This window comes from Oncorhynchus nerka, linkage group LG13 (assembly GCF_034236695.1).
Source record: "Oncorhynchus nerka isolate Pitt River linkage group LG13, Oner_Uvic_2.0, whole genome shotgun sequence".
Taxonomy (NCBI): domain Eukaryota; kingdom Metazoa; phylum Chordata; class Actinopteri; order Salmoniformes; family Salmonidae; genus Oncorhynchus; species Oncorhynchus nerka.
In genome coordinates, this window is record NC_088408.1 from 23,786,198 (window position 1) to 23,812,993 (window position 26,796).

At 47.6% G+C, this 26,796-nt stretch overlaps 1 protein-coding gene across 1 annotated transcript in view; it reads right to left on the minus strand.

The window, feature by feature from the left end:
- LOC115139226 (ATPase family AAA domain-containing protein 2-like) overlaps window positions 1–26,796 on the minus strand; it is a 138,031-nt gene that overhangs the window by 76,520 nt on the left and 34,715 nt on the right. The window contains exons 20-24 of the mRNA XM_029676381.2: window positions 20,846–20,981; window positions 15,270–15,463; window positions 14,855–15,014; window positions 2,286–2,408; window positions 951–1,073 (exon numbers count right to left, since the gene is read on the minus strand). Of these exons, the coding sequence (XP_029532241.1) occupies window positions 951–1,073; window positions 2,286–2,408; window positions 14,855–15,014; window positions 15,270–15,463; window positions 20,846–20,981 (736 nt within the window). The remainder of the gene's footprint in view (window positions 1–950; window positions 1,074–2,285; window positions 2,409–14,854; window positions 15,015–15,269; window positions 15,464–20,845; window positions 20,982–26,796) is intronic.

Consider the following 26,796-nt stretch of genomic DNA (forward strand, 5'->3'; position numbering starts at 1 on the left):
ACCAGGGTCTGTAGTGACACCTCTAGCACTGAGATGCAGTGCCTTAGAACGCTGCGCCACTCGTTCGTGTGGGCGTGATGCCATTTATATTTGTGGTGATTGTGATCCTACATATTCTGAAACTGAAATAATACTTATAGACAAATCTTCGAGGTAGGCCTAAGCTGTGGGGGACACCAGTTGGTAACTAGGCTGAACTTGGTCATCACGGCAGCAGATTTAAAATCACAGAGGAACTGAAGTAAACTCATACTTGGACTATCAATCTCCTTAATTCAGACAGACACCAACGCAGAGGACAGCCCCCCCCCCGGTTGTCAGTGCTACATGCAGGTAAGGACCTGTTCTGTCTGCCCCCTGCCCTGTGTGGGCACCTGGCGGTGACAGCAGGAGGCTGTGGAATTCCTCTGCGGCGTGGTCACGGTCCGCACAGCACTGAAGACGACGTCTCTAATGAGGCTGCCCACTGCGCTGATCCTCTACTGTGGAGTGTGACTGGAGAGAGAGTGTAGTGTGTGTGTGTGTGTGTGTGTGTGTGTGTGTGTGTGTGTGTGTGTGTGTGTGTAAGCAGGAGTATTTGAGGCATCCAACTGGGTTGCTACAACGCGGAGCGGCTCCTACTCGGTGTGGTTTCTTGTGTGTGTTGCGTTAACGCGGGAGGCCTCCCCTCTGTGGGATGATGGTTCCGTAATCAGCTAAATGGCCTGATTCTAAATGCCTTGAACCCAGATCCCACTACACACACACACACACACACACCTGAATCACATCTCTAATGACAGAAGGGACTGGGTATTAGCGCTCCGTTCTTTAGGACCCTGTGCGGTGTTGTGTTTTAACTGTGCTCTGGGTGGTGTGTGTGTTTTACAAGCATTTCACTACACCTGCAATAACATCTGCTAAAAATGTGTCTGTGACCAATAAAATGTGATTTGATTTGTTGTACTCACTGCAGTGCTGCTTGTCGATGGTCTGTCCCTGAGTGCTGTTTCCAGCATTCTCCTCTACAGCCGGCTTCCTGGTGGTTACCACGGCAGCCAGGGGGACAGGCGGCAAGGCCGGAGACTGGAGGTCTGCAGATAACACACCAGATCAATTAACACACACACACTGAAGGGGATGTAAGTGTACAGACAGACACTGAGACAAAACAGCATTCATCGATTGATGAATCCAAATAACTAGAATCCAGTGGATAACTTTATGTACTTTGGTCTGTGTGTTTGTGTGTGTGTGTGCGTCAGAGTGCCTCTAAATGTCCCTGTGAGTCAGGCTGTCTGAAAAAGAGGAATAAATGTGAGGTATCAAACCAACGTCAGGGAGCAGACATTTCCATTCTAACACACTGATACTTAGCACACACACACCTGCACTTACACACTTCCCCGACTACAGGTCAGAGCAATATAATCCCAGATGAGATTTAGCTGATGCAACCCAAAACCAGGCGATCCAACAGCACAAACTGATACCTTCAGCATTTCTCACTGCTGAATTCCCTGTCAGACAGCTAACTTCTGCTCCTAAAATATTCATTTGTGGGGGAGGCTGTGTGTGTGTGTGTGTGTGTGTGTGTGTGTGTGTGTGTGTGTGTGTGTGTGTGTGTGTGTGTTGTCTTTCTGAGAAAGGAGACTTTTAGCCTTAACGGTTAAGATGAAAATGTTGGAAAATCTCTCATGTGGTAAGAGTGTATCGCCCTGCACACAACCCGTTCTCCCTTTTCCCTTCACCCCCCAATCCAGCACCATCACAGGAGGGGCTTGCCTCAGTTATGCACACTATGTGCAGTGTGTGTAGATTTTTACATGATCCTGTATGTGTGTTTGTGTGAGTGTGTGTGATTGTGTGTGTAGAATCAAGCAGCATATGTACATGTTGTATAACCAATTACCTATGACTACTAATACTGTCCCTCTATCCTCCTTGTACATGTGCACTAATTAGTTTGTTTGTGCATGACAGTCTCTCTTGACTTTACATATGAATAAATGATTGGATCCCATTAGAGGCTAGTTATGTAATCGCCATTCACCCTGGAGCAGTGAACACACTGTTGACTAGTGGAACATCATGAGCTACTACATATGCCCATAGGGCGGTGCACAATGGACCACGCACCGTCCAGGATAGGGGTGGGTTTGGCCGGGGTAGGCTATCATTGTAAATATGAATTTGTTCTTTACTGACTTGCCTAGTTAAATAAAGGTTCAATTAAATAAACATAGTACAGCACCTTGGAATATAACACCACTCCCTCTGTGTGTGTGTGTGTGTGTGTTCCTCACCCCTCTTTCTGTGCGACTCCTTGATGTCCTCACAAATGCGGTGGAACTCAGGGTCGAGCTCTGAGGCCAGCATGGCGTGGGCCGTGTCTTTTAGACTACATGCTCTGTGGCGGATGATCTTATCTGGAGGGAGAGAACAGACTGACATGAACACACACATTGTATGAACACACATACATTGGCATTGTAGAAACATTACAGCAACAGTTTAAATGACTTCGCCCTGTAGAGTCATATGACAGCTCTTATTATTATCATCATATAATTCATTCCTTCGTCTCCCTGGCTCTGACCCTCACTAGCCTTGCCTCTCACAACCCTCCCTCTGCTGGACACAACACAAACTGCTGGCTGTGTTGCTGTCTGGCCCCCAACACTGGGCACAAGGGATTATACTGTTCTCTCACTGTTTGGATGGAGACAAAAGAGCTGCCTTTGGTGGTGACTTAGGAGACGAGTCTCAGGAATACAGTCAATCTTATCCTCCCTTCTCACAAAGACACACATATTGAATATCTAAACACAGACAGAGACCGGCACACACCTTCCCTCTAACATCATCAAATCGTGTTTTATCGTAAAAGGCAAATGTCTGAGGGAAAAATAATATGAGCAGCAAAGAAGATGAGACGTAGAGTGTTTGCACTCGTGTGTGTCCACGTGTGTAAACAGATGTCCTGCTCTCATTATGCCACCCAGCCAACAGGTACAGACAGATGTCCAGAGGTCACCATCTGACAGCTTCTAACCACTAATTAAAAGACGGCCTAATTGCAGCAGTGTGTATGTATCGGTACTATTCGCCTGTCAGAGTGTGAGGTGACAGGGTGCAGGGTGAGTGTTGAGTGGAAGTCTGTTCCATTATCGAACCCTGTCACTTCTGTGGAGAACTGACAAGGACATTCCGCCACCTCCCGGGTGCTGTGTAGACAGAGTTTGTTGGCTGTGAGTTTGACGATGTTTGGGCGTTTTTCTCTAGAGGTGGAGCGGGTTTGACAGTGTAGAGCAGATAGATTTGGTTTTCTAACATAATGAAGTGAGAGAAACGCAGGGGAAAAAGACATTCCTGCAAGACTGCAGAGGACAGCCTCAGCTTTTACTCCAAACAGAGGGAGAGGAGGAGAAAGATGAGAACAGAAAGAGGGGAAGTAGAAGAGGCACGATAAACCAACCAATTATCGACCATACGAGGCAGGGGCATCAGTTGGGTAGGGCAGAGTTGCAGACACCATACCCTAGCTCAAGACCAAAAAATGTCAAAGGCTACAAAATAGTCGACTAACATCATTACAATCCCGATTCAATTTCAACGGCTGTTAACATATTGGCTTTAGGACCATGAGGAGTCAGACAGTTTGCTTTGCTGGTCAGACAATTAGGCAGTGCACCGATTGCTTTGAATTGGATATTGAACTCTGCCTTGTAAGCCTCGTGGCCAGCGGTTTTATGCACCAATAGGCTACTGAAAGATAAGCTTCCCCTAAAGTACATTCGCAAAGTTAGCTATATAAATTACTTGTGCCTATATATAAATATTTCTTACTGTGGATTGTTACAAGCAATTTCATTAGTGCGCAGGGCAAATAGCCTACCAAATAGCTGAATGTTGAGTTGCAGCGGGTAGTGTAAAGCAGTTAAATAAGCCTAATCGCATTATTTCTGAACATAAATAGTAGGAAAAACATAGCTTAGGACAATGGCTATTGCTGAAAAGAGAAGACAAAGAAAATACTAATCTGTCTATAGTTATCAAAATACTCAACCAATTGAGTGAACCGCAGCGTATCTTACTGGCACCAGCTGAAACCGCAGTGTATCTTACTAGCACCAGCTGAAACCGCAGCGCATCTTACTGGCACCAGGGGAAACCGCAGCGCATCTCACTGGCACCAGGGGAAACCGCAGCGTATCATACTGGCACCAGGGGAAACCGCAGCGCATCTTACTGGCACCAGGGGAAACCGCAGCGCATCTCACTAGCACCAGCGGAAACCGCAGCGTATCTTACTGGCACCAGGGGAAACCGGAGAGCATCTTACTAGCACCAGGGGAAACCGCAGCGTATCATACTGGCACCAGCCGAAACCGCAGCGCATCTTACTGGCACCAGCGGAAACCGCAGCCTATCATACTGGCACCAGGGGAAACCGCAGCGTATCATACTGGCACCTGCCGAAACCGCAGCGCATCTTACTGGCACCAGCGGAAACCGCAGCCTATCATACTGGCACCAGGGGAAACCGCAGCGTATCATACTGGCACCAGGGGAAACCGCAGCGTATCATACTGGCACCAGCCGAAACCGTAACGCATCTTACTGGCACCAGGGGAAACCGCAGCATCTTACTGGCACCAGGGGAAACAGCAGCGTATCTTACTGGCACCAGGGGAAACCGCAGCGCATCTTACTGGCACCAGGGGAAACCGCAGCGTATCATACTGGCACCAGCCGAAACCGCAGCACATCTTACTGGCACCAGGGGAAACCGCAGCGTATCATACTGGCACCAGGGGAAACCGCAGCGCATCAAACTGGCACCAGGGGAAACCACAGCGTATCATACTGTCACCAGCCGAAACCGCAGCGCATCTTACTGGCACCAGGGGAAACCACAGCGTATGTCACTAGCACCAGCGGAAACCGCAGCGTATCAAACTGGCACCAGCCGAAACCGCAGCGCATCTTACTGGCACCAGGGGAAACCGCAGCGTATCATACTGGCACCAGGGGAAACCGCAGCGTATCATACTGGACCAGGGGGAACCGCAGCGTATCATATTGGCACCAGGGGAAACCGCAGCGTATCATATTGGCACCAGGGGAAACCGCAGCGTATCTTACTAGCACCAGGGGAAACCGCAGCGTATCATACTGGCACCAGCCGAAACCGCAGCGCATCTTACTGGCACCAGGGGAAACCGCAGCGTATCTTACTAGCACCAGGGGAAACCGCAGCGTATCATACTGGCACCAGCGGAAACCGCAGCGCATCTTACTGGCACCAGGGGAAACCACAGCGTATCTTACTGGCACCAGGGGAAACCGGAGAGCATCTTACTAGCACCAGGGGAAACCGCAGCGTATCATACTGGCACCAGCCGAAACCGCAGCGCATCTTACTGGCACCAGCGGAAACCGCAGCCTATCATACTGGCACCAGGGGAAACCGCAGCGTATCATACTGGCACCAGCCGAAACCGCAGCGCATCTTACTGGCACCAGCGGAAACCGCAGCATATCATACTGGCACCAGGGGAAACCGCAGCCTATCATACTGGCACCAGCCGAAACCGCAGCGCATCTTACTGGCACCAGCGGAAACCGCAGCCTATCATACTGGCACCAGGGGAAACCGCAGCCTATCATACTGGCACCAGGGGAAACCGCAGCGTATCATACTGGACCAGGGGAAACCGCAGCGTATCATACTGGCACCAGCCGAAACCGCAGCCTATCATACTGGCACCAGGGGAAACCGCAGCCTATCATACTGGCACCAGGGGAAACCGCAGCGTATCATACTGGACCAGGGGAAACCGCAGCGTATCATACTGGCACCAGCCGAAACCGCAGCGTATCATACTGGCACCAGGGGAAACCGCAGCGCATCTTACTGGCACCAGGGGAAACCACAGCGTATGTCACTAGCACCAGCGGAAACCGCAGCGTATCATACTGGCACCAGCCGAAACCGCAGCGTATCATACTGGCACCAGGGGAAACCGCAGCGCATCTTACTGGCACCAGGGGAAATCGTATCATACTGGCACCAGGGAAACCAGCAGCGCATCTTACTGGCACCAGGGGAAACCACAGCGTATCTTACTGGCACCAGGGGAAACCGGAGAGCATCTTACTAGCACCAGGGAAACCGCAGCGTATCATACTGGCACCAGCCGAAACCGCAGCGCATCTTACTGGCACCAGCGGAAACCGCAGCCTATCATACTGGCACCAGGGGAAACCGCAGCGTATCATACTGGCACCTGCCGAAACCGCAGCGCATCTTACTGGCACCAGCGGAAACCGCAGCCTATCATACTGGCACCAGGGGAAACCGCAGCGTATCATACTGGCACCAGGGGAAACCGCAGCGTATCTTACTGGCACCAGGGGAAACCGCAGCGCATCTTACTGGCACCAGGGGAAACCGCAGCCTATCATACTGGCACCAGGGGAAACAGCAGCGTATCTTACTGGCACCAGGGGAAACCGCAGCGCATCTTACTGGCACCAGGGGAAACCGCAGCGTATCATACTGGCACCAGCCGAAACCGCAGCACATCTTACTGGCACCAGGGGAAACCGCAGCGTATCATACTGGCACCAGGGGAAACCGCAGCGCATCAAACTGGCACCAGGGGAAACCACAGCGTATCATACTGTCACCAGCCGAAACCGCAGCGCATCTTACTGGCACCAGGGGAAACCACAGCGTATGTCACTAGCACCAGCGGAAACCGCAGCGTATCAAACTGGCACCAGCCGAAACCGCAGCGCATCTTACTGGCACCAGGGGAAACCGCAGCGTATCATACTGGCACCAGGGGAAACCGCAGCGTATCATACTGGCACCAGGGGAACCGCAGCGCATCTTACTGGCACCAGGGAAACCGCAGCGTATCATACTGGCACCAGGGGAAACCGCAGCGTATCTTACTGGCACCAGGGGAAACCGCAGCGCATCATACTGGCACCAGGGGAAACCGCAGCGCATCTTACTGGCACCAGGGGAAACCGCAGCGTATCTTACTGGCACCAGGGGAAACCGCAGCGTATCATACTGGCACCAGCCGAAACCGCAGCGCATCTTACTGGCACCAGGGGAAACCACAGCGTATCTTACTGGCACCAGGGGAAACCGGAGAGCATCTTACTAGCACCAGGGGAAACCGCAGCGTATCATACTGGCACCAGCCGAAACCGCAGCGCATCTTACTGGCACCAGCGGAAACCGCAGCCTATCATACTGGCACCAGGGGAAACCGCAGCGTATCATACTGGCACCAGCCGAAACCGCAGCGCATCTTACTGGCACCAGCGGAAACCGCAGCCTATCATACTGGCACCAGGGGAAACCGCAGCATATCATACTGGCACCAGGGGAAACCGCAGCCTATCATACTGGCACCAGCCGAAACCGCAGCGCATCTTACTGGCACCAGCGGAAACCGCAGCCTATCATACTGGCACCAGGGGAAACCGCAGCCTATCATACTGGCACCAGGGGAAACCGCAGCGTATCATACTGGACCAGGGGAAACCGCAGCGTATCATACTGGCACCAGCCGAAACCGCAGCCTATCATACTGGCACCAGGGGAAACCGCAGCCTATCATACTGGCACCAGGGGAAACCGCAGCGTATCATACTGGACCAGGGGAAACCGCAGCGTATCATACTGGCACCAGCCGAAACCGCAGCGTATCATACTGGCACCAGGGGAAACCGCAGCGCATCTTACTGGCACCAGGGGAAACCACAGCGTATGTCACTAGCACCAGCGGAAACCGCAGCGTATCATACTGGCACCAGCCGAAACCGCAGCGTATCATACTGGCACCAGGGGAAACCGCAGCGTATCTTACTAGCACCAGGGGAAACTGCAGCGTATCATACTGGCACCAGCCGAAACCACAGCGCATCTTACTGGCACCAGGGGAAACCACAGCGTATCTTACTGGCACCAGGGGAAACCGGAGAGCATCTTACTAGCACCAGGGGAAACCGCAGCGTATCATACTGGCACCAGCCGAAACCGCAGCGCATCTTACTGGCATCAGCGGAAACCGCAGCCTATCATACTGGCACCAGGGGAAACCGCAGCGTATCATACTGGCACCAGCCGAAACCGCAGCGCATCTTACTGGCACCAGCGGAAACCGCAGCCTATCATACTGGCACCAGCCGAAACCGCAGCCTATCATACTGGCACCAGCCGAAACCGCAGCCTATCATACTGGCACCAGCCGAAACCGCAGCGTATCATACTGGCACCAGCCGAAACCGCAGCGTATCTTACTGGCACCAGGGGAAACCACAGCACATCTTACTGGCACCAGCCGAAACCACAGCACATCTTACTGGCACCAGCCGAAACCGCAGCGTATCATACTGGCACTAGGGAAAACCGCAGCGCATCATACTGGCACCAGGGGAAACTGCAGCGCATCTTACTGGCACCAGGGGAAACTGCAGCGCATCTTACTGGCACCAGGGGAAACTGCAGCGCATCTTACTGGCACCAGGGGAAACCGCAGCATCTTACTGGCACCAGGGGAAACCGCAGCGTATCTTACTGGCACCAGCGGACCGGTGAGTGCACATATTCACTGCCTTTATCATTTGATCAGTATGACTGGAAAGTTTTTGGGGGACAACTTCCTCCTACAGGCTAGAAGGACATCATATTTGCGTCTCCCATTTTCATAAGACTAGATTAGATGGTTGCATTCAAGACAAGGTCGTTTTACATTTGTCAGTGTCAGCAGAGTAGGCTCCACATTCTTGCCGTATTAAAAAAAGGTGCTTATGTCTCCAGTCATATAAAGTGTAGTAGAATTGCATGGAATGTGTTCATAAAAGACCACATTTTTCACATGCAAAGAAATAAACATCTCTGATTAGGCCTACTCTGTCACTATGTGCTCAGGCATGCATTGTTCAGAACTGTGTTTTGCTAACAGTGATTGAGATATATTAGCCTAAATTATGACTACGCAATCTACTCATGACATTAGAAATAGTAGCCCATCTTAAATTAGTCTGCAAATGTGATGATAGAGGCATGCAATCCTTTATAATAAAAAGTTGCAATTTTAAGGTGAAAAAATTGCTTCCCCAAAGTTGAAACTCGTGTGGCACCTATGGATGTCTATTTGAAGTCGGCCTTGTTGTGACTTGATAGTGTACTATGCATTTATTTCACATTCCAGTGTAAGTTCTGTTCCACAAGTAAATTAGTCCATTTATGATGAGGTTTAGTAGTGGTTGGCATTGTATATGCTGTTCCACAGACCTTTAAACCTAATATTGCGTGACAATGTCATACCCTATGTTTAGGTGAACTGACACCGTTCGCAGGCATTTGGCTAATATCGTTCATTACAATAAGTAGCTTATACTAGAGAAATATGAAGTCAAATTAAATAGGTTTGCTAATATGGATGCTTGTTAATCGGACAATGGACTGCTAGAACCATCAAAATAACAAATTGGTCCATTTATGGTAACCACATTCCATTCAGTCACGAGAGCATTAGTTAGGTCGGATATTGATGTTGGGCGATTTGGCCTGGCTCGCAGTCGGCGTTCCAAGTCTTCCAAAAGGTGTTTGATGGGGTTGAGGTCAGGGCTCTGTGCAGGCCAGTCAAGTTCTTCCACACCCATCGACAAACCATTTCTGTATGGACCGCGGTTTGTGCACGGGGGCACTGTCATGCTGAAACAGGAAAGGGCCTTCCACAAACTGTTGCCACAAAGTTGGAAGCACAGAACTCTAGAATGTCATTGTATGCTGTAGCGTTAAGATTGAGCTCCAGAGTGGCGCAGCGGTCTAAAGCATTGCATCTCAGTGCTAGAGGCGTCACTACAGACCCTGTAATTGCGACAGACGATTTTTAGGAACTTCAGTACTTGGCGATCCTGTTTGCTAAACTTGTGTGGTTTACCACTTCGTGGTTGAGCCGTTGTTGCTCCTAGACGTTTCCACTTCACAATAACAGCACTTACAGTTGACCAGGGCAGCTCTAGCAGGGCAAAAATGTGACAAACTGATTAATTCTGCCAATGTTTGTCTATGGAGATTGCATGGCTGTGTGCAAGATTTTATAAACCTGTCAGCAACGGGTGTGGCAGAAATGGCCAGATCCACTGATTTGAAAAGGGTGTCCACGTACTTTGGTGATGTAGTGTATATCAGTGTGTTTCAAAAAGCCATCAAGTCTGAGAAAATTCCAAAATGATCAAATGTGATTGCACTGGGCTGGACTCTATTCCCAGGGACACTAGAGGATGGAGTCTCGTACTGGGCTTACTTATTAAAACTCCTTAATTGCATTTTCCCCCTTTAGTGCATCCTTTGTGGCCCCTGCATTTAAACAAATTACAGGGGCTCTCCACCTGCCTTTCGGTTACTGGCCCAACACTCTAACCACTTGGCTACCTGCCGTGTATGTGTGTGTGTGTGCACGCGTACGTGCAAGTAAATCTACATTTAACTGAGTAGCAAGCAGTTAGAAATGACCTTCTTTGGTTTAGTGGGCGCACAGATTTACAGTATCCCAGGGAGATTCATTTGAATTGATTGGTTGTCGGGTCCTCAGTCTCTAGGCTTCCATCGCTATGGCTTTCAATTATTGCCACAGCATATTCCATTGTGACAGACACAAAGGGAACTTCAGTTTTTCCCACAGCGTGGGAATTATTCATAAGCGGGAATCCATACATACAACTTTTACTTTTACGTAAGCACCAACACAGCCCGTGTGTTTAAATAATGTATGCTATTCTAATTGATTTGACAATACTTTTTTGGCAAGTCTTCAACTGCGTGGGAGTGTGGGATTGTGTTTGTGAGATTGTGTGCACGTGGCCCCTGCTTCTCAGGGTGTGTGGGGTAATGTAGTGTAGTGTAGTGTGTGTGAAGTGCTTTTTCCTTTTATCTGGCTACACTGGCAGTAACAGTGGTGCAGAGGATGAGGTTGAGATAAAAATGGATTGAAATGGGCCACTGAGAAACAACAATATTCTCATGCAGATGCAGCTTTGCAGAGAGAAACAGCAGAGACATTAAGCTGGGGCGATGATAGTTTTAGGGGGTTCTGTCTCACTGTGCATATGATTTCAAGTTGAGTGAAGAAAGAAAACCAATTCCAAGTTGTCACTGCCTTGGAGCACTTTCATAAATCATAATGAATAAGACTCATATCTACTACATCTAATTACTTTTGTCACAGTCAAATGTATCAGATGAATAGCTGGGATTTAAATTCTCCTGTGTCATCGTACATGGTTAAAGTGTTAAGTGAATGGAAACGGCAGCAGAAGATAGTACTGATAATTGCTGGTGTGTGACTTTGACTAAACAATGTTTAGGTTGGTTAGAGACAAGACAGAGCTAGTCTTCACTAGATAAGCCTTGCATGCCACTATGTTGCATAGCTGCAGCGTACTAATAACGTAAGTCTGAGAAACTGACACCGAATCACTCAAGACTGACAAGCTAGGCACATCCCCGGTTGGATCTACAAGCTAGGCACATCCCCGGTTGGATCTTCAAGCTAGGCACATCCCCGGTTGGATCTACAAGCTAGGCACATCCCCGGTTGGATCTACAAGCTAGGCACATCCCCGGTTGGATCTACAAGCTAGGCACATCCCCGGTTGGATCTACAAGCTAGGCACATCCCGGTTGGATCTACAAGCTAGGCACATCCCGGATGGATCTACAAGCTAGGCACATCCCGGTTGGATCTACAAGCTAGGCACATCCCCGGATGGATCTACAAGCTAGGCACATCCCGGCACATCCCCGGTTGGATCAAGCTAGGCACATCCCCGGTTGGATCTACAAGCTAGGCACATCCCCGGTTGGATCTACAAGCTAGGCACATCCCCGGTTGGATCTACAAGCTAGGCACATCCCCGGTTGGATCTACAAGCTAGGCACATCCCCGGTTGGATCTACAAGCTAGGCACATCCCCGGATGGATCTACAAGCTAGGCACATCCCCGGTTGGATCTACAAGCTAGGAACATCCCCGGTTGGATCTACAAGATCTACAAGCCAGGCACATCCCGGTTGGATCTACAAGCTAGGCACATCCCGGTTGGATCTACAAGCTAGGCACATCCCCCGGTTGGATCTACAAGCTAGGCACATCCCCGGATGGATCTACAAGCTAGGCACATCCCCGGTTGGATCTACAAGCTAGGCACATCCCCGGATGGATCTACAAGCTAGGCACATCCCGGTTGGATCTACAAGCTAGGAACATCCCGGTTGGATCTACAAGCTAGGCACATCCCCGGTTGGATCTACAAGCTAGGCACATCCCCGGTTGGATCTACAAGCTAGGCACATCCCGGTTGGATCTACAAGCTAGGCACATCCCCGGTTGGATCTACAAGCTAGGCACATCCCCGGTTGGATCTACAAGCTAGGCACATCCCGGTTGGATCTACAAGCTAGGCACATCCCCGGATGGATCTACAAGCTAGGCACATCCCGGTTGGATTTACAAGCTAGGCACATCCCGGTTGGATCTACAAGCTAGGCACATCCCCCGGTTGGATCTACAAGCTAGGCACATCCCGGTTGGATCTACAAGCTAGGCACATCCCCGGATGGATCTACAAGCTAGGCACATCCCGGTTGGATCTACAAGCTAGGCACATCCCCGGTTGGATCTACAAGCTAGGCACATCCCCGGTTGGATCTACAAGCTAGGCACATCCCGGTTGGATCTACAAGCTAGGCACATCCCGGTTGGATCTACAAGCTAGGCACATCCCGGTTGGATCTACAAGCTAGGCACATCCCGGTTGGATCTACAAGCTAGGCACATCCCCGGTTGGATCTACAAGCTAGGCACATCCCCGGATGGATCTACAAGCTAGGCACATCCCCGGTTGGATCTACAAGCTAGGCACATCCCCGGTTGGATCTACAAGCTAGGCACATCCCCGGTTGGATCTACAAGCTAGGCACATCCCCGGTTGGATCTACAAGCTAGGCACATCCCCGGTTGGATCTACAAGCTAGGCACATCCCCGGTTGGATCTACAAGCTAGGCACATCCCCGGTTGGATCTACAAGCTAGGCACATCCCTGGATCTACAAGCTAGGCACATCCCCGGTTGGATCTACAAGCTAGGCACATCCCCGGTTGGATCTACAAGCTAGGCACATCCCTGGTTGGATCTACAAGCTAGGCACATCCCTGGATGGATCTACAAGCTAGGCACATCCCTGGATCTACAAGCTAGGCACATCCCCGGTTGGATCTACAAGCTAGGCACATCCCCGGTTGGATCTACAAGCTAGGCACATCCCCGGTTGGATCTACAAGCTAGGCACATCCCCGGTTGGATCTACAAGCTAGGCACATCCCCGGATGGATCTACAAGCTAGGCACATCCCCGGTTGGATCTACAAGCTAGGCACATCCCCGGTTGGATCTACAAGCTAGGCACATCCCCGGTTGGATCTACAAGCTAGGCACATCCCCGGTTGGATCTACAAGCTAGGCACATCCCCCGGTTGGATCTACAAGCTAGGCACATCCCCGGTTGGATCTACAAGCTAGGCACATCCCCGGTTGGATCTACAAGCTAGGCACATCCCCGGTTGGATCTACAAGCTAGGCACATCACTGGTTGGATCTACAAGCTAGGCACATCCCTGGATGGATCTACAAGCTAGGCACATCCCTGGATCTACAAGCTAGGCACATCCCCGGTTGGATCTACAAGCTAGGCACATCCCCGGTTGGATCTACAAGCTAGGCACATCCCCGTTTGGATCTACAAGCTAGGCACATCCCCGGTTGGATCTACAAGCTAGGCACATCCCCGGTTGGATCTACAAGCTAGGCACATCCCCGGTTGGATCTACAAGCTAGGCACATCCCCGGTTGGATCTACAAGCTAGGCACATCCCCGGTTGGATCTACAAGCTAGGCACATCACTGGTTGGATCTACAAGCTAGGCACATCCCTGGATGGATCTACAAGCTAGGCACATCCCTGGATCTACAAGCTAGGCACATCCCCGGTTGGATCTACAAGCTAGGCACATCCCTGGTTGGATCTACAAGCTAGGCACATCCCTGGTTGGATCTACAAGCTAGGCACATTCCTGGATGGATCTACAAGCTAGGCACATCCCTGGATCTACAAGCTAGGCACATCCCTGGATCTACAAGCTAGGCACATCCCTGGATCTACAAGCTAGGCACATCCCCGGTTGGATCTACAAGCTAGGCACATCCCTGGATCTACAAGCTAGGCACATCCCTGGATCTACAAGCTAGGCACATCCCCGGTTGGATCTACAAGCTAGGCACATCCCTGGTTGGATCTACAAGCTAGGCACATCCCTGGTTGGATCTACAAGCTAGGCACATCCCTGGATGGATCTACAAGCTAGGCACATCCCTGGATGGATCTACAAGCTAGGCACATCCCTGGATCTACAAGCTAGGCACATCCCTGGATCTACAAGCTAGGCACATCCCTGGATCTACAAGCTAGGCACATCCCTGGATCTACAAGCTAGGCACATCCCTGGATCTACAAGCTAGGCACGTTCCCAAATGTGGATGTCTCCATAACTATGTTACTACTGACTTATGTTGCTGGTAACAGTACCAGTAGCATACATTCTGTTAGTCCCGAGAGGTGCACCAGATGAGCTATATAAGTAAACAATATGAGTCCCAAATGGCACCCTATTCCCTTCATAGTGCATTACTTTTGACCAGAGCCTATGGTCAAAAGTAGTGCACTATGAAGGGAATAGGGTGCCAGTAGGGCATAGCCAAAACCTTAATCCCTCCATGTGTACCTGAGGGGTCCTTGTCAGGGTTGTACTCCAGGGCATTGCTGCAGATCAGGTCTATGTCCACCAGGAAGTCATTAGCCGTCAGGTATTTATGGGTGTCTATCTTTGTCATGACAGTAGACAGATCCATGGGCTGACGGATCACCTCCAGGTAGTCTGACACCTAAAAGGAGTCACAGTCCTCACAATTTAAACTGGTGCTATTGACTCCATTTAAATCAAAAGAGAAATCGGTTCAGCAGTGTTAATTCACTACAATCAGTGCAACACTCAAATGGAGACAAGAGTTGAGGGGCATTAAAGGACTCAATTCACAAAGCAAATTTTCTAGGGTGGCACTTGCCCATCTTTCTATTACTATCTACTGAGGTATACTACCATATCTACAACAACAGGCCATCTATGTGTTGTTGCCCACCTCCTCAATGTCGACAGGTTTGCTGAAGATGTTGAAGCGTTTGTCTACGGCAAGGCGCCTGGTGACGTCCCTGAGGAACAGACGCAGCTCTCTCAGAGTGTTCTCCTCCTGGTCAGCCAGACGACGCTGCTCCTCGGGGGAGAGAACCCTGGCGTCGAGGGTCTCCGCTACCGGTAGCACCTCACACTGCAGAGCTAGAGAGAGAGGGGGGGGGGGGGGTTAGAGAGTGGGTCCCCCTTCAGATCTTCTACTCTCAGCTGATCCACGGGGGAAAGCTGAGGTGAGACACACAGGTGAGGGGGAAACGCAGCATTGATTTCTTTCTAAACACATCATCATCCCATCAGCAAAAACCCTGAACCCCCCCAAGTCTCTGGCCCACAGAGTGATAAATGTGATGAATTCCAAATCAACCTCTAACCCCTGTAGATGTGAAATGATTGGGAAGGAAGAGTGGAAAAAGGAGAAGGATTGGACAACAATATGGCAGTTGTCTTTTCTTGCCTTCAGTTCTACCCTGCCTCACCCTCTTCGCCTCAGGCAGTGATAGTCCTGCTTCACTTTAGCATCATCTTCCGTCCTGCTTACTAACGATCAACTGTGAATGTAATTATGGGTAATAGTGCTGGGTTTATAGCGGGCTCACTCTCCCCCCTTGATTCTCCCCAGTCTCCCTCACACTTCTACAAGCAGCTCCTGATGGAAGTAGGGCTGCTGTTTTATTCAGGGGGAACCCCCAGAGAGGACAGAGTGGGGACCTCTCACACACATTTTAGAACACCTACTAATTCAAGGGTTTCTTTATTTTTACTATAACTTTCAAGGCAAAGGGTGACTACTTCATATATATATATATACACACACACACACACACACACACACAGTGGGGCAAAAAAGTATTTAGTCAGCCACCAATTGTGCAAGTTCCCCCACTTAAAAAGATGAGGCCTGTAATTTTCATCATAGGTACACTTCAACTATGACAGACAAAGTGAGGAAAAGAAATCCAGAAAATCACATTGTAGGATTTTTTATGAATTTATTTGCAAATTATGGTGGAAAATAAGTATTTGGTCACCTACAAACAAGCAAGATTTCTGGCTCTCACAGACCTGTAACTGCTTCTTTAAGAGGCTCCTCTGTCCTCCATTCGTTACCTGTAGTAATGGCATCCGTTTGAACTTGTTATCAGTATAAAAGACACCTGTCCACAACCTCAAACAGTCACACTCCAAACTCCACTATGGCCAAGACCAAAGAGCTGTCAAAGGACACCAGAAACAAAATTGTAGACCTGCACCAGGCTGGGAAGACTGAATCTGCAATAGGTAAGTAGCTTGGTTTGAAGAAATAAACTGTGGGAGCAAATATTAGGAAATGGAAGACATACAAGACCACTGATAATCTCCCTCGATCTGGGGCTCCACGCAAGATCTCACCCGTGGGGTCAAAATGATCACAAGAACAGTGAGCAAAACTCCCAGAATCACACAGGGGGGCCTAGTGAATGACCTGCAGAGAACTGGGACCAAAGTAACAAAGCTACCATCAGTAACACACTACGCCGCCAGGGACTCAAATCCTGCAGTGCCAGACGTGTCCCCCTGCTTAAGCCAGTACATGTCCAGGCCCGTCTGAAGTTTGCTAGAGAGCATTTGGATGATCCAGAAGAAGATTGGGAGAATGTCATATGGTCAGATGAAACCAAAATAGAACTTGGTAAAAACTCAACTCGTCGTGTTTGGAGGACAAAGAATGCAGAGTTGCATCCAAAGAACACCATACCTACTGTGAAGCATGGGGATGGAAACATCATGCTTTGGGGCTGTTTTTCTGCAAAGGGACCAGGACGACTGATCCGTGTAAAGGAAAGAATGAATGGGGCCATGTATCATGAGATTTTGAGTGAAAACCTCCTTCCATCAGCAAGGGCATTGAAGAGGAAACGTGGCTGGGTCGGGTCTTTCAGCATGACAATGATCCCAAACACACCGCCCGGGCAACGAAGGAGTGGCTTCGTAAGAAGCATTTCAAGGTCCTGGAGTGGCCTAGCCAGTCTCCAGATCTCAACCCCATAGAAAATCTTTGGAGAGAGTTGAAAGTCCGTGTTGCCCAGCAACAGCCCCAAAACATCACTGCTCTAGAGGAGATCTGCATGGAGGAATGGGCCAAAATACCAGCAACAGTGTGTGAAAACCTTGTGAAGACTTACAGAAAACATTTGACCTTTGTCATTGCCAACAAAGGGTGTATAACAAAGTATTGAGATAAACTTTTGTTATTGACCAAATACTTATTTTCCACCATAATTTGCAAATAAATTCAAAAAAAAATCTTCTAATTTTGTCTGTCATAGTTGAAGTGTACCTATGATAAAAAAATACAGGCCTCTCATCTTTTTAAGTGGGAGAACATGCACAATTGGTGGCTGACTAAATACTTTTTTGCCCCACTGTATATATGTATATATGTATACACACACACACACACACACACACACACACACACACACACACACACACATACACACACACACATACACTGCTCAAAAAAATAAAGGGAACACTAAAATAACACATCCTAGATCTGAATGAATTAAATATTCTTATTAAATGCTTTTTTCTTTACATAGTTGAATGTGCCGACAACAAAATCACACAAAAAATATCAATGGAAATCAAATGTATCAACCCATGGAGGTCTGGATTTGGAGTCACACTCAAAATTAAAGTGGAAAACCACACTACAGGCTGATCCAACTTTGATGTAATGTCCTTAAAACAAGTCAAAATGAGGCTCAGTAGTGTGTGTGGCCTCCACGTGCCTGTATGACCTCCCTACAACGCCTGGGCATGCTGCTCCTGATGAGGTGGTGGATGGTCTCCTGAGGGATCTCCTCCCAGACCTGGACTAAAGCATACGCCAACTCCTGAACAGTCTGTGGTGCAACGTGGCGTTGGTGGATGGAGCGAGACATGATGTCCCAGATGTGCTCAATTGGATTCAGGTCTGGAGAACGGGCAGGTCAGTCCATAGCATCAATGCCTTCCTCTTGCAGGAACTGCTGACACTCCAGCCAGGTCTAGCATTGTCTTGCATTAGGAGGAACCCAGGGCCAACCGCACCAGCATATGGTCTCACAAGGGGTCTGAGGATCTCATCTCGGTACCTAATGGCAGTCAGGCTACCTCTGGCGAGCACATGGAGGGCTGTGCGGCCCCCCAAAGAAATGCCACCCCACACTATGACTCACCCACCACCAAACCGGTCATGCTGGAGGATGTCGCAGGCAGCAGAACGTTCTCCACGGAGTCTCCAGACTGTCACATGTGCTCAGTGTGAATCTGCTTTCATCTGTGAAGAGCACAGGGCGCCAGCGGCGAATTTGCCAATCTTGGTGTTCTCTGGCAAATGCCAAACTGGATAAGAGCGTCTGCTAAATGACTTAAATTAAATGTAAATGCATGGTGTTGGGCTGTAAGCACAACCCCCACCTGTGGACGTCGGGCCCTCATATACCACCCTCATGGAGTCTGTTTCTGACCGTTTGAGCAGACACATGCACATTTGTGGCCTGCTGGAGGTCATTTTGCAGGGCTCTGGCAGTGCTCCTCCTTGCACAAAGGCGGAGGTAGCGGTCCTGCTGCTGGGTTGTTGCCCTCCTACGGCCTCCTCCACGTCTCCTGATGTACTGGCCTTTGTCCTGGTAGTACCTCCATGCTCTGGACACTACACTGACAGACACAACAAACCTTCTTTCCACAGCTCACATTGATGTTCCATCCTGGATGAGCTGCACTATCTGAGCCACTTGTGTAGGTTGTAGACTCCGTCTCATGCTACCACTAGAGTGAAAGCACCGCCAGCATTCAAAAGTGACCAAAACATCAGCCAGGAAGCATAGGAACTGAGAAGTGGTCTGCTGTGGTCACCACCTGCAGAACCACTCCTTTATTGGGGGTGTCTTGCAAATTGCCTATCATTTCCACCTGTTGTCTATTCCATTTGCACAACAGCATGTGAAATGTATTGTCAATGAGTGTTGCTTCCTAAGCGGACAGTTTGATTTCACAGAAGTGTGATTGACTTGGAGTTACATTGGGAAGTTTAAGTGTTCCCTTTATTTTTTTGAGCAGTGTAAATATATAGTAGAATAGCGAAGACATCAAAACTATGTTGCTACTTGTAGTAACCAAAAAAGTAGCCACCCTTTGCCGTGGCGGCTTTGCACACTCTTGGCATTCTCTCAACCAGCTTCACCCGGAATGCTTTTCAAACAGTCTTGGAGTTCACACATATGCTGAGCACTTGTTGGATGCTTTTCCTTCACTGTGCAGTCCGTCTCATTCCAAACCATCTCAATAGTGGTTTCTTTGCAGCAATTCAACCATGAAGGTGTGATTCACGCAGTCTCCTCTGAACAGCTGATGCTGAGATGTGTCTGTTACTTGAACTCTGTGAAGCATTTATTTGGGCTGCAATTTCTGAGGCTGGTAACTAATGAACGTATCCTCTGCAGCAGAGGTAAGTCTGGGTTTTCCTTTCGTGTGGCGGTCCTCATGAGAGCCAGTTTCATCATAGCGCTTGATGGTTTTTGCGACTGCACTTGAAGAAACTTTCAACGTTTCTGAAATTTTCCGTATAGAATTACCTTCATGTCTTAAAGTAATGATGGACTGTCATTTCTCTTCAGTTATTTGAGCTGTTCTTTCCATAATATGGACTTGGTCTTTTACCAAATAGGGCTATCTTCTGTATCCCACCCCTACCTTGTCACAACACAATTGATTGGCTGAAACACATTAAGGATAGGAATTCCACAAATGAACTTTTAACAAAGGCACACCTGTTAACTGAAATGCATTCCAGATGACTACCTCATAAAGCTGGTTCAGAGAATGCCAAGAGTGTGCAAAGCTGTCATCAAGGCAAAGAGTCAGACCGCAGAGAAGGAAAAGCAGCCAACAAGTACTCAGCATGTGGGAACTCCTTCAAGACTGTTGGAAAAAAACATTCCAGGTGAAGCTGGTTAAGAGAAGGTCAAGCGTGTGGGTAAGTGTGTGTGTGTACGTGTGGGACCCCTGCTTTGCATCAATGAGGATGCTGCTGATTTATTTCATTTGAAAGCCACGGTGTACAGCTCTTTTACACTGAGAAGGAACAGAGGGGAAAAAGGGAGGCTGGAGGAGAGTATAGGGATGTTAATGGTAGGGAAGGTTGGGGAGTGTCGTAGAGGGAGATGTGAGAGAGATGGGAGTACTACAGGTGCTGTTACGACTAGTCAGCCCTCCTGTTACATTCTTACTAGGCCATAGAATGTATATTTTCCAAGTGAAGGAAAAATTAAAGGACTCAAGAGCACAAAGAGAAATTGAGCTGTACAGTGGTTTGAGCAATGTGTGTGTCAGGAGAGTGGAAACGGAAAGACAAGATGAAAGATTCAGAATGTACACTGAAATTCCCATTTCAATTTGTTTGACTTTGGGAAATAACTGGAATTTAAATGGAATTGACCCAACCCTGGTGTGTGTGTGTGTAATAACCTGTAAGTCTCTGCGTGTGTGAATGCATAGTACCTGTATGTCTCCTGGGTAGCGATGCTCTAGCAGCCTGTACCAGTAGCAGGTCAGTGAAGAACCTTCGTCTGTCCTCCTCTCCAGGTGGAGACAGACTGACCACCTCTCCGTACGTCCTCTGGAACATCAACTGCACCTGGGAGAGACAACATCTCCACTGTATGAACACAACTGTAGAAACAGCTCAGTTCCACTATATCCAATGGATTTGTGCCTGGTGTATGGGATCAGAATATTTGTATTGGATTTGTCCAGACTTGGTGTTGAGGGAAAAGTCAATGTAATATTGAAGACAATTGTTTTGAAGTGTCAAGGTCAGTAGCAGTAGACAGATGTTGAATGAATAAAAGGTGGTAGGACAGTGCCTCCAACCCATTAAACAAAAGTTTGCCCACGTTGGGAGCACGTACTGTACATAGCAATGTGTGGGTTCTTCTCTTTATCTGGAAAACAATATCACAGTAATATATGATCCTGCTTCATTCACCACCTGTTGCCTTGTTACTGTTGAGCCACTCACTTTCTACAACTTTACTTTTCAAAGCTCAAAGATTAAATTAGCGGTTCCCAAAGGAGCCCCACAAAGCTGGGATGGAGCAAACATCAATATTATGCCACAATGAGAAACGCTGAATTTCAGATAAAGGATAAACACAAAGATGTGTTCCATGAAGAGGATCGATGGGGTTTTTGATATTGACCGTCAATGTTAGCTAGTCAGTCTGTCTAGCTGCTACAACAAGACCGCGGGTGGGTGGGTGTGTGTGTGTGTGTTAGACAAGTTCAACCTTCATCTCTCCCGAGCCCGTACGGGAGTTGTAACGATGAGACAAGATAGTAGCTACTAAAAAAACAATTGGATACCACGAAAATTTGGGAGAAAAGGGGGTAAAATTTATTTTCAAAATAAATCAAATATTTAAAAAAAATCTACGGATCAGATCCTAGAGAGATACTACCACCTACGGCTGCAAATGTTGAGGTGGCTTATTCTAATGCTTACCCAATAAAAATGCACTAAATCACCAATTTGGCACATCATTGCTCATGTTATATTTAACAAATTACAGACAGTAGCCTACAAGTAGCAACATAGAAATCAATTGATTGAACATCACATGTCTTCAATATGATTGAAATAGGCCTATAGCCTACTGTTTATATTTTAATGCAGTCATCTCGATTCTAATTTGAAGCATCTTTTTATATGTTGCTTGTTCATATCAATTGCAAAGATATGGGCAACATTGTATTTGTAGTCCACTTCGTTCTCAAGTTATTGGCAGTTACAGAGAGATTCTCTGTAACAGAGATATTCTCACACAATTCTGTGTGTATAAAGTGACAAGGAGGACAAAACAAATATCTACCGACCCACGTAGATGTTCTACGAGTGGTCTGAGGCAGGCGTTAGATTCCCAATGTTTTCTAGTGCAACGTTAATAACGATGATTTTGGGAAACAGCTTGGAGATTTAACTATGTTCCTACGAAGGTTCTAACAATGAACTTCGCCTTAAGATGCTTTTGGGGAAACCGGGCCCTGGACCTGTCTTGTACAACACTTTTGCTGTGTGCTTTTAGTTTCTGTCTGGTTCTGCTTCAGCTAGTTTAAGTCAATGTCTAGTGTTTGTTAATGCTTATACTAACTGGCATCAGGGCAACAACTTCATGTTTGTGCTTTATTCAGGTTGTCCTAACTTGTCCATTTTAGTCTTCAACCTTCTGTCTGTTACCTGGAGTTGAATGTTGAGTAGGTAGGTAGAGAGAGAAGCCCACATCCTGGCTCCATTGGTGTGTACATGTCTCAGTCAACCCATCAGAAGATGTGTTGTTTTTAGGAATCAGTATTCATGAGTTGGGATCAGAGGCTTTAGGAGAAATCAAATTCTTTGTACAAGTACTTCAGAGTGGGTTTGGGAAGGTTAGTAAATATACTGACTCAACAAGACTAACAGTACAGACAGACAACTACTGGGCCAAAAGGTAATGACCCTTCAGTGGTCAGCTTAAGTTACCAACCTGGTGTAGAAAGCCAGTCAGCCAACTGAGCTAAAGCCTAGGCGTTAATGAGTCTTCAGGAATTAGTTAACCGACAGTATAGTACACAACCCTAGACTTCCATGTCGAGAATGTGTTTTAAAGAGCTTGACATCCAATCGCTGTGCAGAACACCCTGGGAGGGTGGGCTTACACGGCTTCTATTCCACAGCCTGCTGTTCACTTCCTAACATATCTTCCCTGTCTCTCACATTCATTCCCTCTTTCTTTCTCTTTGACAAGTTTGTTTTCTCTTTCTCTCTCCCTCTTCTCTTTTCTTTCCCAATCTCTTGGCCAGAGACTCCTTGGTGGGGGAAGGAGAAAGTGAGGGATGGAAGAGAAAGGAAGAGGGAGGTAGAGAGAAAGGGATGGACGGAGGTGTGTTAGGGAGAAAGACAGTAGGGGAGCTTCTGTCTGCAGAACACACAAGGTAATGATTTTACTCCAGCCTGACCAAGGAAGGCCGTGGAGTATGCAGGGATGTGTGGAGGGAGAGCGGAGAAAGGGATGAACAGAGGAGGGATGGAGAGGGGAGAGGTCTACCTGGCTGAGGATCAGTGGCACACAGCAGCCAAGCCTCTGCTGCTCTGGAAGAATAACAATTCCTTTGGTCTGCTAAAATAAAAAATGCTCTCTCCCCGCTCACTTCTCTTCCCCATCCACCCCTTTTCTGTAGTGAACAAGACAGAGCTGCCACTCAAGAGAGACATGAATCGATCGATAAACACATTTTTAAAAGAGAAATGAACAATACAGTTGGAGAGGAATTGATTAGGTATCGTGGAGTGTGTGGGCGCGTTTCTGTGTTCAAATGTTCCATTGAATTGCAGCTTGATTATGGCCTCACCACCAGCTAAAAGACAAGCAGAAAAAGGAGGGGGATTATCTTCCCCTCTCATTACTAGTCGGGATACAGTTTGTCAAAGTGACTAAGTAGAATTTTTAAGCATTTTAGCTAACCCTAACACTTTTCCTAACATTATTCTCTGAACCTGCTACGAAAAGTCTATTCTGACATAAACCGTATCCCATCTAAACAAAAAACCCTCTCCCCAATCCAGTATTCATTGTTTTTTCTAAGAACACAAAATTGACTCTTGGTTTCACCCTTCATGCCTTCTAAACTAAAGGCTTCAAACAAAGAGACTAAAATAGTGTGTGTGTCTCTGTTGCCATTGTTTTCAATGACAGCTGAGATCTATGGGTGTCTCTCAGGCCTTTACAATAAAGACAGATACATTCTGTACTTCAGAAGCAGCTACAGCTCATTGAATGGTTTAAAACACGAGTTTAAATCGATGGTGTTGCCACCACTCGTGTTGGCTGTGGCTGCTGTTCATGTGTTTTGAACACACACATCAGCACTACTGCATACTCCTGCCAGCTCCACGGGTGGGGGACTAGTGTGTGTGTGTGTGTTGGGGACATGGATGATTCTACAGAAGTGTGACAACGCTGACAGACCACACACTGGAACTCGCTCTGCCTCTGAAGCCCAGCAATGAGTCACTCTGATCAGGCACAAAGATCCCCTACAGGCTCCTTTAACCTCAAACCTTCTCCCACTACCTGCACACTTACCCACCCTCTGACATCATTTGAGTCAATTGGAGGTGTACCTGTGGATGTATTTCAAGGCCTACCTTCAAACTCAGTGCCTCTTTGCTTGGCATCATGGGAAAATCCAAAGAAATCAGCCAAGACCTCAGAAAAAAAAGTATAGACCTCCACAAGTCTGGTTCATCCAAACGCCTGAAGGTAACACGTTCATCTGTACTAACAATAGTACGCAAGTATAAACACCACGGGACCACACAGCCATCATACCACTCAGGAAGGATACGCGTTCTGTCTCCTAGAGATGAACGTACTTTGGTGCTAAAAGTGCAAATAAATCCCAAAACAACAGTAAAGGACCTTGTGAAGATGCTGGAGGAAATGGATACAAAAGTATCTATATCCACACAACCTGAAAGTCTGCTCAGGAAGGAAGGAGCCACTGCTCCAGAACCGCAATAAAAAAAGCCAAGACTACACATGGGGATGAAGACTGTACTTTTTGGAGAAATGTCCTCTGGTCTGATGAAACAAAAATAGAACTGTTTGGCAATAATAATCATCGTTATGTTTGGAGGAAAAGGGGGGAAGCTTGCAAGTCGAAGAACACCCTCCCAACCGCGAAGCACGGGGGTGGAGCATCATGTTGTGAGGGTGCTTTGCTGCAGGGGGGACTGGTGCACTTCACAAAATAGATGGCATCATGAGGAATGAAAATTATGTGGATATATTGAAGCAACATCTCAAGACTTCAGTCAGGAAGTTAAAGCTTGGTCGCAAATGGGTCTTCTAAATGGACAATGACCCCAAGCATACTTCCAAAGTTGTGGCAAAATGGCTTAAGGACAACAAAGTCAAAGTATTGGAGTGGCCATCACAAAGCCCTGACCTCAATCCTATAGAAAATTTGTGGGCAGAACTGAAAAAGTGTGTGCGAGCAAGGAGGCCTACAAACCTGACTCAGTTACACCAGCTCTGTCAGGAGGAATGGGCCAACATTCACCCAACTTATTGTGGGAAGCTTGTGGAAGGCTACCCAAAATGTTTGAACCAAGTTAAACAATTTAAAGGCAATGCTACCAAATACTAATTGAGTGTATGTAAACTTATGACCCACTGGGAATGTGATGAAAGAAATAAAAGCTGAACTAAATCATTATCTGCTATTATTCTGACATTTCACATTCTTAAAATGAAGTGGTGATCCTAAAACGGAACCCAAACCGGGTGCGCACGTTCGCCATCGAGCATAAATTTATTTTGTCACCCTACACCAAACGCGATCACAACACGCAGGTTAAAATATCAAAACAAACTCTGAACCAATGACATTAATTTGGGGACAGGTCAAAAAGCATTGAACATGTATGGCAATTTAGCTAGTTAGCTTGCACTTGCTAGCTAATGTGTCCTATTTAGCTAGCTTGCTGTTGCTAGCTCATTTGTCCTGGGATATAAACATTGAGTTGTTATTTTACCTGAAATGCACAAGGTCCTCTCCTCCGACAATAAATCCACACATAAAACGGCCAAACAAATCGTTTCTAGTCATCTCTCCTCCCAGGCTTTTTCATCTTTGAATGTATATTGTGATTGGCATCTACACTTTTACCACGACAACCGGCAAAGCATTTCGTCTTTCAATCACCCACGTGGGTATAACCAATGAGGAGATGGCACGTGGGTACCTGCTTCTATAAACCAATGAGGAGATGGGAGAGGCAGGACTTGCAGCGAGATCTGTGTCAGAAATAGAAAGGAGTTCTATTTTAGCCCTTGGCATTGCAGACGCTCGTTGGCGCGCAGCGAGCAGTGTGGGTGCAATAATTGAATAACAAGGATTTATTTTGCAACGCTCACGCACGCAACGTGTCCGGTCAGCATGTAACTGACCTAAGACAGGGAATTTTTACAAGAATCAAATGTCAGGAATTGTGAAAAACTGAGTTTAAATGTATTTGGCTGAGGTGTATGTAAACTTCAACTGTATATATCCTTTTGTTGTTTGACTAGCAAGAAGATCTCTGTCATGAGTGAACTAACTCAGGAGCTGGCACTATGTATAGTGGGAAAGGGAATGATAGATGCAGGATCAAATCAAACTTTATTTGCCACATGTGCCAAATACAACAAGTGTAGACTTTACCGTGAAATGCTAACTTACAAGCCCTTAAACAACAGTGCAGTTCAAGAAGAAAATATTTACCAAGTAGACTAAAATAAAAAGTAACACAATAAGAATAATGAGGCTATATACAGGGGGCACGAGTACCGAGTCAGTGTGCGGGAGTACAGGCTAGTTGAGGTAATCTGTACATGTAGGTGGGGGCGAAGTGACTATGCATGGCTAACAAA